The sequence below is a fragment of the Argentina anserina genome, chromosome 7 (assembly GCF_933775445.1).
Source record: "Argentina anserina chromosome 7, drPotAnse1.1, whole genome shotgun sequence".
Taxonomy (NCBI): domain Eukaryota; kingdom Viridiplantae; phylum Streptophyta; class Magnoliopsida; order Rosales; family Rosaceae; genus Argentina; species Argentina anserina.
In genome coordinates this window covers 2520650-2532876 of record NC_065878.1, presented here as the reverse complement: position 1 = coordinate 2532876, position 12227 = coordinate 2520650, and the positions used below count along the sequence as shown (strand labels likewise).

General features: G+C 38.6%; 1 protein-coding gene across 1 annotated transcript; it reads left to right on the top strand.

Annotated features, from left to right (window-relative positions):
• The first annotated feature begins 863 nt into the window (after positions 1-863).
• On the top strand, positions 864-6603 carry LOC126803059 (putative disease resistance RPP13-like protein 1). Its single transcript, XM_050530807.1, is given in 5 exon segments — positions 864-2266; positions 2269-5015; positions 5363-5479; positions 5741-5798; positions 5944-6603. Coding segments are annotated over 2 exon segments (4002 nt in total). The 5' UTR covers positions 864-966; the 3' UTR covers positions 4971-5015; positions 5363-5479; positions 5741-5798; positions 5944-6603.
• Positions 6604-12227: the final 5624 nt, after the last annotated feature.

Sequence of the window (12227 nt, the reverse complement as noted above, 5' to 3'; positions counted from 1 at the left end):
TTAATTGAATTTTTTTTCTCTCATATTCTCGATATATCCGGATATTTCCTATTAGAGGTGGCAAATAGGTTGAAAAACGCGAGCCTGTTATTGTAATGGGCTGGGTTAGATCAATGTATTTTAGCCCATGGGCTGGGCTCGGCTCAAGCCCGTTTTGAGCACGGCACAGTTCGGATACGATAAATTCATGGGCTGGTCCGTTAACACATAATTATATATTATTTATATAAATATTTAAACAATTATCATATTATTCTTGAATATTAGAACTTTTAAATTAAAATCTCTTTTTAATTTCATTATTTTAACTATAATATTTCACAAATATTATCAAAGTAGTGAACAAAACGTCAGTGTTTTGACATACGTAACGTTTTAGAAATAAGATTATAAAATATGTTGTAGTATTTTATTTATTTTACCATTCTAAATAGTTATATAAAACAAATATTCTAATTACATAATATTTTTTATTCGAATTGTGTCTTATAATGCTAATGGGCCGTGTCGCCCTGCTTTTTGTCCCGGCACGGACCCGAGCATGGGCCGATATAAACTTAGGCCATAAATTAGGTCGGGCTTAATGTTTAAATAAATGAGTCGGCTTGAGTCAAACACGATAAATAAACGGGCCGGACGTATTTGTCACCTCTATTTTCCATTTTGAAAAGTCTGTTATATCTATCTATCTATATAGATATTTTAAACCTTGGGTATATCAAACAACGTTGGCTGCTTTCCTTTCAATTTACCTTAATTAAGCTCCACTTGGATTCCGAGGATTTAATGCCGCAAGTGTGTGTATACGCACGTCATCCGAGACCACCCTGGCACCCTTTGGTTCACTCATGCAGTCATTCCTCCAAGTCTTGACTCCACCGCGCTGCACTTCTTTGACTTTTGAACTTTCTTTCTTGCTAATAACAGCAACAGTAGGACTGGATTTCATTTGGGAGTTTTGCAGAAATGGTGGTGGAGGTGCTTCTGGGCGCTTTTGTTCAGTTGCTGTTGGAGAGGTTAACCTCGCACAACTTGCTCAGTTTCGGTCAATTCCACGGGGTTGGGAGGAAGCTCAAGAAATGGGGTACAACTCTGTCTGCAATTGGAGCTGTGCTGCAGGATGCTGAGAAGAAGCAACTCACAAGCGAGGCGGTGAAGCTGTGGCTGGATGAGCTCATGCATTTGGCTTTTGACATTGATGACATCTTGGACGCCTTTTCCACCCAGCTCTTGGTGATCAGTCACCAAAATGGGGCTGGCACAAACAAGGTACAATGCCTCTTTTCGAGTGTTAAGTTCAACTTTAACATGAATTCTGAAATAAAGGACGTTGCTGATAGATTAAAAGTAATATCTGAAAGAAAAGATAAGCTGGGTTTAGTGTATAGTGATGATCCATGTTACCCTCGGGCATCACAAAGGTTGCTGAGTTCATATGTGTTGGATGGACCTGTGGTTGGAAGGGAGGATGACAAGAGAGTGATAGTTGACTTGTTAAAAGATCATGAGCCTAGTTTAACCACCAATTTCCAAGTCTTGGCCATTGTTGGTATGCCGGGGCTTGGCAAGACCACACTTGCAGGGCATGTGTTTAATGATAAGGAAATGGGGCAGTTCAATCCAAAGGTGTGGGTATCTGTTTCTGATGGCTTCAGTCTTGAGAGAGTTACGAAAACGATTTTCAAGTTAGTAACATCCCGGGATTCTGATGATTTAGATGAATTCAGTAAAGTGCAGGATCTTCTTAGCGAGGCATTGACAGGCAAAAAGTTTCTGATTGTTCTGGATGACGTTTGGAGTACTTGTGATTATGACTCATGGACAAAGCTCCAGTCTCCCTTTCGTGTTGGAGCACCAGGAAGTCAGATACTGGTGACTACTCGAGAAGAAAAAGTTGCGAAATTGATAGGAGCAACTCATGTTTATAATTTGAAGACACTCTCGGATGAGGATTGTTTGGAAGTATTTCAGCAACATATTAACAGCAATAGACCACCGAATTTTACTCTGCTTTGCAAGAAGATTGTTGACAAGTGTAATGGATTGCCATTGGCTGCAAAGACTCTTGGTGGTATTTTACGCTGTAAAGAGGCTGGTAGTTGGGAAGACGTATTGGATGATAAATTGTGGAGTACATCAAATCACGAGAGCAACATTCTGACAGTACTGAAATTGAGCTATCATTATCTTCCTTCGAACTTGAAGAGGTGCTTTGCATATTGCTCCATACTTCCAATCAATATGAATTTGGGAAAAAACAGTTGATACTCTTGTGGATGGCAGAGGGTTTCCTTCATCAAACAGGAAGTAAGGAGATGGAAGATATTGGTGGTGACTATTTTGAGGAGCTATTGTCTCGGTCATTGTTTCAGAAGTCAAGCAAGAATAATTCCAGATATGAAATGCATGACCTTGTTGGTGATTTGGCACGGTGGGCTGCAGGAGATATTTGTTTCAGATTGGAGGATAATCTGGATGGAAGATGCTCTCCAAAGACTCGTCATGCAACTTATATATCTGGCAAGTTTGATGGGGTAAAAAAATTTGAAACCTTCTCTAAAGCCAAACGTTTGCGGACTTTCCTACCAATTTCAATTTCACATGGTCGTGAGAATCATCAGACTCGTAAGGTTGCTTCTCATTTACTGCCAAATATGAAGTACTTAAGGGTGCTATCGTTTAATGGCTATCAAATGACTGAACTGCCGGATTCAATTGGTAGACTGAAGCATCTGAGGTACCTTGATCTTTCTCACACATTATTACTGAGTTTGCCTGATTCAATATGCTCTCTTTACAACTTGCAGACGTTACTATTGGATAATTGTTCCAAATTGAAGGCTTTACCTTCAAACATTAGCCATTTATCTAAGCTACGTCATCTCAACAATTCTAGCATGCTTTCTTTGGAAGGAATGCCTCCCCAGTTAGGTAAATTGAGCAACCTGCAAACATTATCCTGTTTTGTGGTGGGCAAAGCTAGGGAGTCAGGTGTGAAGGAGATAGGCCCTCTTCATCTTCTTCGTGGGACATTGTGCCTCTCAAAATTAGAAAATGTCAGTGATGTGGATGATGCAAGAAGGGCTGACTTAATATGCAAGGAAGGGATTGATAAATTGCAACTAGAATGGAGTGGCAGAGAAGAAAAGGATTCAGATGTGCTGGACATGTTAAAGCCTCACAGAAACCTCAAAGAGCTTACTATAAAAGGCTATGGTGGTTTGGAATTGCCATTATGGATACGTAATCCTTTGTTCTCTGATCTGGTGCTTTTGAGGTTAGAGAATTCTAATAATTGTCGATTCTTGCCACAACTTGGCCAACTACCTTCTCTCAAGGAACTCTTCATTAGAGGAATGTCTCAAGTGGAAAGTGTTGGTGTTGAGTTCTATGGAGAGGGTACCTTATCTTTTCCAGTACTGGAGAATCTTGTGTTTGAGGATATGCAACACTGGAAGGGATGGTTCCCTCGTGAAGAAGATCGAATTGGAGTTTTTCCTTCCTTGAAAATGCTTTCTGTCATTAGGTGTCCCCAATTGGTTGTTTCTGTTTCAAACTATACACAACTCTGTGCATTACAAGTCCATGACTGCTACGGGGTGGTATTTAGAGGTGCTGTTGACTTTGAGTTACTTGAACATATGTATCTTTCAAATTTGTCAGTGTTGAGACTTGAAACTGAAAAATCTGCGGAATGCATGAGGGGCTTAAGAAATGTTAAAGGTTTGGGAATTACTAATAGTGAGGAATCATCATCTTCCTGGAAGAATGAGGATATAATACTGCAGCACCTGAGTTCTCTTCGTAGTTTGTTTATTGAAAGAAACTCCAAACTTATTGAATTACGTCACCTGACATCACTTCAAGCGCTTCGCTTATATAGGTGTGAAAGTCTAGTTTCTATTTCCGAAGAATGTTTGCCAGCTTCGCTTAAAGATCTGTGGATTGAAAGGTGTGATTCTCTTAGGTGTTTTGCAAAGTACCAGATACCTCCAAGTCTAAGGAGAGTAGGAATAAGAGAATGCAGAAGGTTGAACTTACTCGTTGGGGAGAATGTGGAGGGTTCCTCATCCTCTTCTTCTTCTTCTCACTGTTTGATGCAAGATGATACATCTTGTCTTGAGTATTTGGAGGTATGGGAGTGCCCATCTCTTACATGCTTATCATCCAAGGGCCAACTTCCCAGGGCACTTAAACACCTTCACATAAGGGATTGTGAACGACTGGAGTCGATAACAGATATGTTCAACAGTGAAACTTGTCTTGAGTATATTGTCATACAGAGTTGTGCAAATCTTAAATCCTTACCAAACCGCCTATACAACCTCAGCCATCTTCAACAGTTAATTCTTATGGATTGTGGAAGTCTGCTTTCCTTCCCAAGTGGAGGGTTGCCAACAGGAGACTCCACCCTGACAAGCATCTTTATCTACAATTGTGATAGCTTGGAAGCTTTCCCCAGAGGAATGAACAAGCACACCTCTCTTCAGACATTGTGGATTGGTTACTGTGAAGGTTTGGCATCCATTCTACAAGAGGGGTTTCCCCCAAACCTTGTTGAGCTTTACATTGTGAACCCCTTACGTTGCAAGCCACTCTCTGAGTGGGGATTGCAGTTGCACAGACTCAATTCCCTGAAAGAGTTGTGGATCCAGGGTGTAGATCCAAAAATGGTGTCATTTCCACCAGAGGAGATGGAGATGCTGCTCCCTAAATCTCTCATTAAAATCAGAATTGGAGACTTCTCAAAGCTAAGGCGCCTATCCAGCAAGGCCATTCAGTCTCTCACCTCTCTTGAATCTCTTAGAATTGAAGATTGTCCAAAGCTAGCGTCCATTCCAGAGGAGGATCTGCCTATTTCACTGACACAACTGCATATCTCCAATTGTCCTCTGCTAAAGAAGAGATACGGACCAGGGAAAGCACCACACTGGCCCAAAATATGCCACATTCCTTATATACAGATTTAATAGTACACACCAAAACGCTTGTAACAGGAAGGCCTTTGTCCCCATGTAAGCACGTAGGTCCAATATTTTTGTTATCCATACTAATTTACTTATGACTGATATTCTAATGCATTTATCTAGTTCAGCTCTCTCAACTTACACGTTCCTTAACATCTTTTTTAATGAGCATTTGTACAAAAAAATAAAATGTAATAGTTGTCTAGTTACATGTTATCGCAGTTTGTCAAAATGAGCTTAGAGGAAGTAAAGATATATGTATTTGATTTTGAAGCAAAGCGGTGCAAATATAAACCTGATCTGGACCTATAACTAATCGATCAGGTCCTGGTAGTATAGTTATTTTAAACGGTTTATTTGGGTTAACACATTCATGTTTTTCTTTGTAAATGTAGATAATTCGAAGTGGAGATGGAGCAGATATTTGGGGCTTGTATTCTAGGTGGTAGAATATTAAAGGAGACCTTGCAATGAGCAGGGGAGCTTGGCTAAAGCAAGTCAGATCATACTAGGTATATATCTATTATCTAATGCTGGATCACCTAATCTTCTATTTATTCTTTACTTAAATTTGTCTTCAAATTAAAAAATTATTCTTGCACAAGTAGGACAATCTTGTCAATAAAAGTGATCTTACTGCTTTGGTGGGAAGTTCTTATGCACTCAGCTCCCAACTGGATTATAATTTCTATTATGAAACTAATTGGAATTTCTGTTTGCAAAATCATCATTGGAACTCCGCAAAGTGCTTATGAAGATTTCTTTATCTACAGGCGGCAGTGATGAACTTCTCTCAGCTGAAAGGCACCTATGGAACATAATTACAAAACAGTAAGATACTTTGGCTTTTTCATAAAGTTAATGTTGGAGCATTTTACTGCCGTTGATATATTGAAATGTGATATACTATAAACAAACTTTCATCATTTGAAAACTCGTTAATACCTTGAAAGTGATACATTTTGGGACATTTCAGGCGTTGAATTTCTCAGACATGGAAGAACTTCAAGGCTGCCTTGATGAAGTGAAGTTAAAAAATTTGATCCCCAAAGCGTGTTTAGCTACTTAAAAGTTTATTTTGGTAGTGCCTTCCTGGAAATTTGATGTGCGTAAAATGACAAGGTCAGACCTGCTGCTACAGCATCGGATCTGATTTCACTTATTTTTTGTTAGCTTAACATAATCACAAATTAAGCTATACAGTTTGGACCTGTATAACAGATGTCATGCTTCACAAAGTAGCTGGCTTGGGAGTGGTTTTTGCAACTGTAACTATGGTCTAACTGTACGTTATTGTCAGGAAGTTTGTTCCACCTTTGGTTGATTTGACAAGTTTGCGCTGCTATTTTCATCTCTACAATTTTTATCTGTCATCAACTCATCATGCTGGAAAGTGAGAAGAACTCATTTCTGGACTCTGGAGGAATGGTAACTAGCTGCGGTTTGGGTTCATCGGATGAAAGTTTTCTTGTCATAAAGAAAATCATCAAATTTGTCAAATATGCGCAAAAGGAAAATGTTCAAACAACATGTTGGACAGTCAATATAGTTGGGATCTATATTCTAATTTCTTACCATATGCAGATACCTAGGAGTGAACAAACAACTCTTATGCAGCACAAACAGATTATTGATTTGTAAAACACAGTGTTGGAATTTTATTCACAGTGAAAAAAACCTCATTGAGGAAAAACAGCACCATGATTAACTGAAATTAATCTCAATGATTTACAAACAATCAAGTTGATCTCTTGTCCTATCCATAAGAGTTCATTTAGCAAAAATACATCACTGTTGCAGTTCTAGACATCTTAGTTCTATATCACAACTAAGTCTAAGAACAACCTACTCTATACACAGCTGATTTTTCTCTAAAACAACTCTATATCACAGTTGCAACCTCTTTAGGAGAACAAGAACTCTTTGTCACAGTCTTGATCTCCACACAGGTTTTTCCTTTTTGATTTTGACTGATGATCAATTATTCCATACTATCTACTCAGCTGTTGTGTTCTTCACATATCACTCCTGCATACCACAATGCAGTATGATCTGGTTTTTACACACTTGGCTGTCTATGACCCCTGCAACAAGAGAATAGCAATTAGTCATTTTATAAGCATGATCATGAGAATGAAATAAAACACCTTAGCAGGGAGACATGTATCTGTTACTGAGGTTGTGGCAGAATAGCAGGGAACATGTTCCCAGAAAAGCAGGAACAATTTTTCTACAGTAGTGGAAGAACATGCTTCATGTTCTCATAAAGTAAATTTTTAGCACACCGATCCTTCCTTGAAAGATTAAAACTCCCCCATAATTGATGACTTCTAGATAAACATTTTAACCATGAATGATTCTTGTTAAAAAAGAGACAGAAGGATCTCACAGTGTTTGAGTTGTGCATATTTCCTAAGTTGACTAGGAAAGCCAATATCTTCATTCTCCCCCATTGGCATTCATATTCAACTTTATTGAAGCATAACCTGCAAAACTCAACTGAACACAACCCAACCATATATGCACATATAAGAATAATGAAGTTCGAAAATGTAGGGATCAGTTTCCATCCTTTCCCTTCTCTAAATAACTGAACAAAATTTAAATTCTTAGACCAAGGTACTTTTGTGCTTAAGCACTTACAAACTGAAAACCAGGAGAGTAAACGAAACCATACAATAAGCAAAGATGTTCAAAATAAAGTTTAAATTAAACTGAATCAGCAAGCATCTCACTCTACTGCTTTAACAAATTCTCCCCCATTGAATATGACTGCCTATGAGTTCCAACGTGGCCAGCCTTTGGATGGTGCAATAGGAGAGGTGGCAGCAGCCTCCCATGGATCAATAGCTGAGGCAGTAGGAGTAGTAGGAGCAGGATTAGAGGGATCAACGGCCCATGGAGGAAGCACCAAGAGAAGAAGAGCTTGAACGATGAGCATTTGTTCTTGCAGTTGCACATGAACTTGAGTGAAGGTGTCAAGACGATCCAGAATAGAGGTGACAGAGGTGCGCATGTTTTCCTCCAAAATCATGAGGTATGTCCCAAAAGCTTCCATGGTGTTTTCTTTAGGAGGGATTTGAGGGCGCCAGGGTTCTCCTTCAAATCTGCAGGGAGGGATCATGCCAGTGTATCCTTCCATGTTTGGAGGAGGAGGAAGACGAGGCTCTACAGGGGGAATCCGGATGCCAGGAGGAAAGATGGGGAGAGAATATGTCCCATCAGGATGAGATGGTGGAGAGGAGGAACGGGGATGCTTTGAGCGGCCAGAGGATTCACTAGGAGATAGTCGAGTATTTTTCTGTTCTTTCATTCTTGAGAAACCTGCACAAACATAGCCAAGACCGATAAGGGAGTTAGGGTTAGTAAATGCAAATGAAAGAGATAGAGTCCCTTTTTAAACTGAAGAGGAGGGTAACTGTAGCGCCAAAGTGGGGTGTGGACTGAGAATTGAAAACGTCCAGAACAATAGTCCACCAACTGTAACCTGCACTATTTGAATCAATCACAAGTACCAGTACAACAAGACTTTGAGAAACGAAGCGTCCCTTGATAAAAAAAATGCCAGTCATAACTAAACCATTTTATCAAGTTGAATACTTTAAGAATGGCACTGATCCTTTAACAAGATTCTGGATGGATATGATGAGATGGATGCATGTCAATTAAGGGGCATGTGAAAGATCACTGGCAAAGCACATTAACAAGGGATGGCCATGCAAATATTTCTCATACCATACCATAGAGTCTTTTTGATATAACTGAAAATATGGATTTTATCAACTGAACCAGTCAAGGCATCACCACGAATTCAAGAGTATCAGTAGAGCAAAAACTGTTCATTTGATAATATGGAGAGTAGAACAAGCTGAGTGGTTAACATAATGTAGCTTCTCAATATACACAACACTCCCCCTTATTCCATCCTATAACAATCTTTTGTGGTCTGACTTCTCAACCTTTGTAGCAAGCGGCAGGGAACACTCCCAAGTTAGATGACTTTAGGGTGCTAGGTTTAACAAGGATACCATGAACCCCGAGACTCAAGTTGGAAATCGTTACCTGCATCCTCCAGTGGACTAAGTCATTCATGTTTCTGTCCCACCATCCCGATTAGGGGTTAACCAAGATAGTGGTTACTTTGGGAATAACCTGGCCAAATGACAGTACCAAATGACAGTACTTTGAGAATTTTTTTTATTTTTTTATTTTTTTTATTGTCCTTATATCTCCTGTATATATATTTTTATAAATGACCAGCTTTTCTTTTCTCCACAAAAATCACATTGTAGTTCATCCTACTGATACACAAGATACAAGAGAGATGCACCAATGGTGCAGTCCAAAATCAAGGAAAAATTATTTCTAGAGAAAAAATGGTAGAGAAAAAAATGAGCCAAGTACCAAGTCAAGCTAAGTTCCAGTAATTCAACATCACATATAATCATTTAATGGAACATGAAGTGCAATTATGTGATGGAAACAAATTTAGTCAAGGTTCAGTGCAAATGCCAAGAGCATTTCTTAAGTACTCAAAACGAGCTGTATCAAGTGGTTTAGTTAAGATATTAGCAAGTTGTTTTTCTGTTTCAATGAAGCACAGTTCAAGGATATCTTTTTCAACTAAGTCTCGAATGTAGTGATACCTGAGATCGATGTGTTTGGTTCGAGAGTGTTGTACATGATTTTTGGCAATGCTGATGGCACTTATGTTGTCACAGAATATTGTTAACTTCCCTTGTTGCAGACCATAATCTTTGAGCATTTGCTTCATCCACACCATTTGTGTGCAACAACTACCAGCTGCAACATATTCAGATTCAGCTGTAGATAGTGAAATGCAATTTTGTTTTTTGTTGTGCCAAGCCACAAGATTAGTTCCCAAAAAGAAACAGCCACCCGAGGTGCTTTTCCCATCCTTCATACTTCCTCCCCAGTCTGCATCTGAATATCCTGCAATCTCTGCATTAGATTCATGAGTGTAAAAGATGCCACAATTTGTTGTACCTGATACATATCGAATTACCCTTTTTACAGCTTCAAGATGTGACTCTTTGGGGTTGGCTTGAAATCTTGCGCACACACCAACACTGAATGAGATGTCTGGCCTGCTGGCAGTGAGATAGAGCAAGCTTCCTATCATGCTCTGATAGAGAGTCTGATCTACTGATTTTTCTTCTTTGTCTTCATGTAACTTGGTAGTAGTGCTCATTGGATTATTAACCACTTTCTTACTGGTCAAGCCGAATTTTTTAACCAAATTTTATGCATAATTTGTTTGAGAAAGAAACATCCCAGAGTTCATCTATTTTACTTGTAGACCAAGAAATAAGGTGAGTTCTCCAAGATTACTCATCTCAAATTCACTAGTCATGACAGAAGCAAATTCTTTGACTAGTTTGTTTGAGGTAGAGCCAAAAACAATGTCATCTACATAGACCTGTGCTACAATAAATTCATTTTTTAAGACTTTAACAAACAAGGTTTTGTCAATTGAGCCTCTGACATAACCTTGATTAATTAAATGACAAGAGAGACGATCATACCATGCCCTAGGAGCCTGCTTGAGTCCATAAAGTGCTTTGTGTAGTTTGTAGACATAATCTGGATGGTGAGGATCAACAAAGCCTTTAGGTTGTTCCACGAATACTTCTTTATCAATGAATCCATTCAGAAATGCTGTCTTGACGTCCATCTGATAGAGCTTGAACTTCAAATAGCATGCAACTGCCATTAACAACCTAACAGATTCCATTCTAGTAACATGAGCAAATGTTTCTTCATAGTCCAATCCTTCTTTCTGTGAATATCCTTGAGCTACAAGCCTAGCTTTGTTTCTTATTACTGCTCCATGCTTGTCTGATTTGTTTCAAAAAAATCCATTTTGTTCCAATCACATTTAGATTTCTAGGTCTAGGTACAAGTTCCCATACCTGATTTTTAGCAAATTGATTGAGTTCCTCTTGCATGGCTAAAATCCTGTCTAACAATGTTTCTTTGACAGTTGCAGGCTCTATTAATGATACAAAACCAAAGCACTTGATTATGCCTGAATCCTTGACATGACTGCTGATAAAACAGGTTAGAGCCTTCTCTATTTGATCACTTTGAGTGACTTTATTCTTGTTTCTTGTCTGAATTCCTTCATCCAGGTTTCCTATCACATCATCTTTGTTGTGATCTTTTTTTACTTATTTGAATCCAGTTCTTTTCTGTGGAATTTGTTTGAGATTCTCATCTTCTTCATCAGCCCTTGATTTATTGTCATGTTCATCATTTTGTGCATCCTTTCCTTTTGAGTCACTCATGCCTTCATCAATATATCTATAAAACAGATCATCAATTGACACATTAACAGTAACTATGACCTTTTTTGAGACTTTATTGTATATTCGATATGCTGCATTATTTAGATCATAACCAACAAAGATACCTGGATCAGTTCTAGACGCAAATTTGTTTAGGGTCTCACCTTCTCTAAGGATGTAGCTTGGACTTCCAAATACATGAAAATGACCAACACTTGGTTTTTTACCTTTCCAAATTTCATATGCAGTCTTATCACTTCCAGCTCTAATGAAAACTCTATTAGACACATAGCAGGCAGTGTTCATAGCTTCAGCCCAAAATTTTTCACTGAGTTTGGCTGAATGCAGCATTACTCTTCCCATACCAAGTAATGATCTGTTTTTCCTTTCTACAATTCCATTTTGCTGAGGAGTTCTTGGAGCTGAAAATTCATGAAAAACTCCATTCTCATGGCAAAAGTTAGTAAAAGACACATTCTTAAATTCAGTTCCATTATCTGACCGGATTCTGGCCAACTTCAATTTTGAATGTTGTTTTTGTCTGGTTAATTGTCTACTTAATCCAAGAAAGGAATCAAATGTTTCAGTTTTGTCAACAAGAAAATGAACCCAGGTAAATCTTGAAAAATCATCAACAACCACTAGAATGTAAAATTTACCTGACATGCTTGGTGATTGAGTGGGTCCCATTAGGTCCAAATGCAGTAGTTCCAAGCAGTGAGTGGTTGCAGTGGAGTTTAAAACCCTATGTGATGCCTTAGTTTGTTTACCGGATTTGCAATGACCACACATTTTATCTGTTCTTCCACTTAATTTTGGCATTCCTCTAAGACACTGCTGATTTGATAAATTCTGAAGATCCTGGTAATTTACATGACCTAGTCTCCTGTGCCACAGCTCAAAAGTTTCATCAGTAGTAATAGTTTTAAGACATTGTTAGAGAATAAAACAG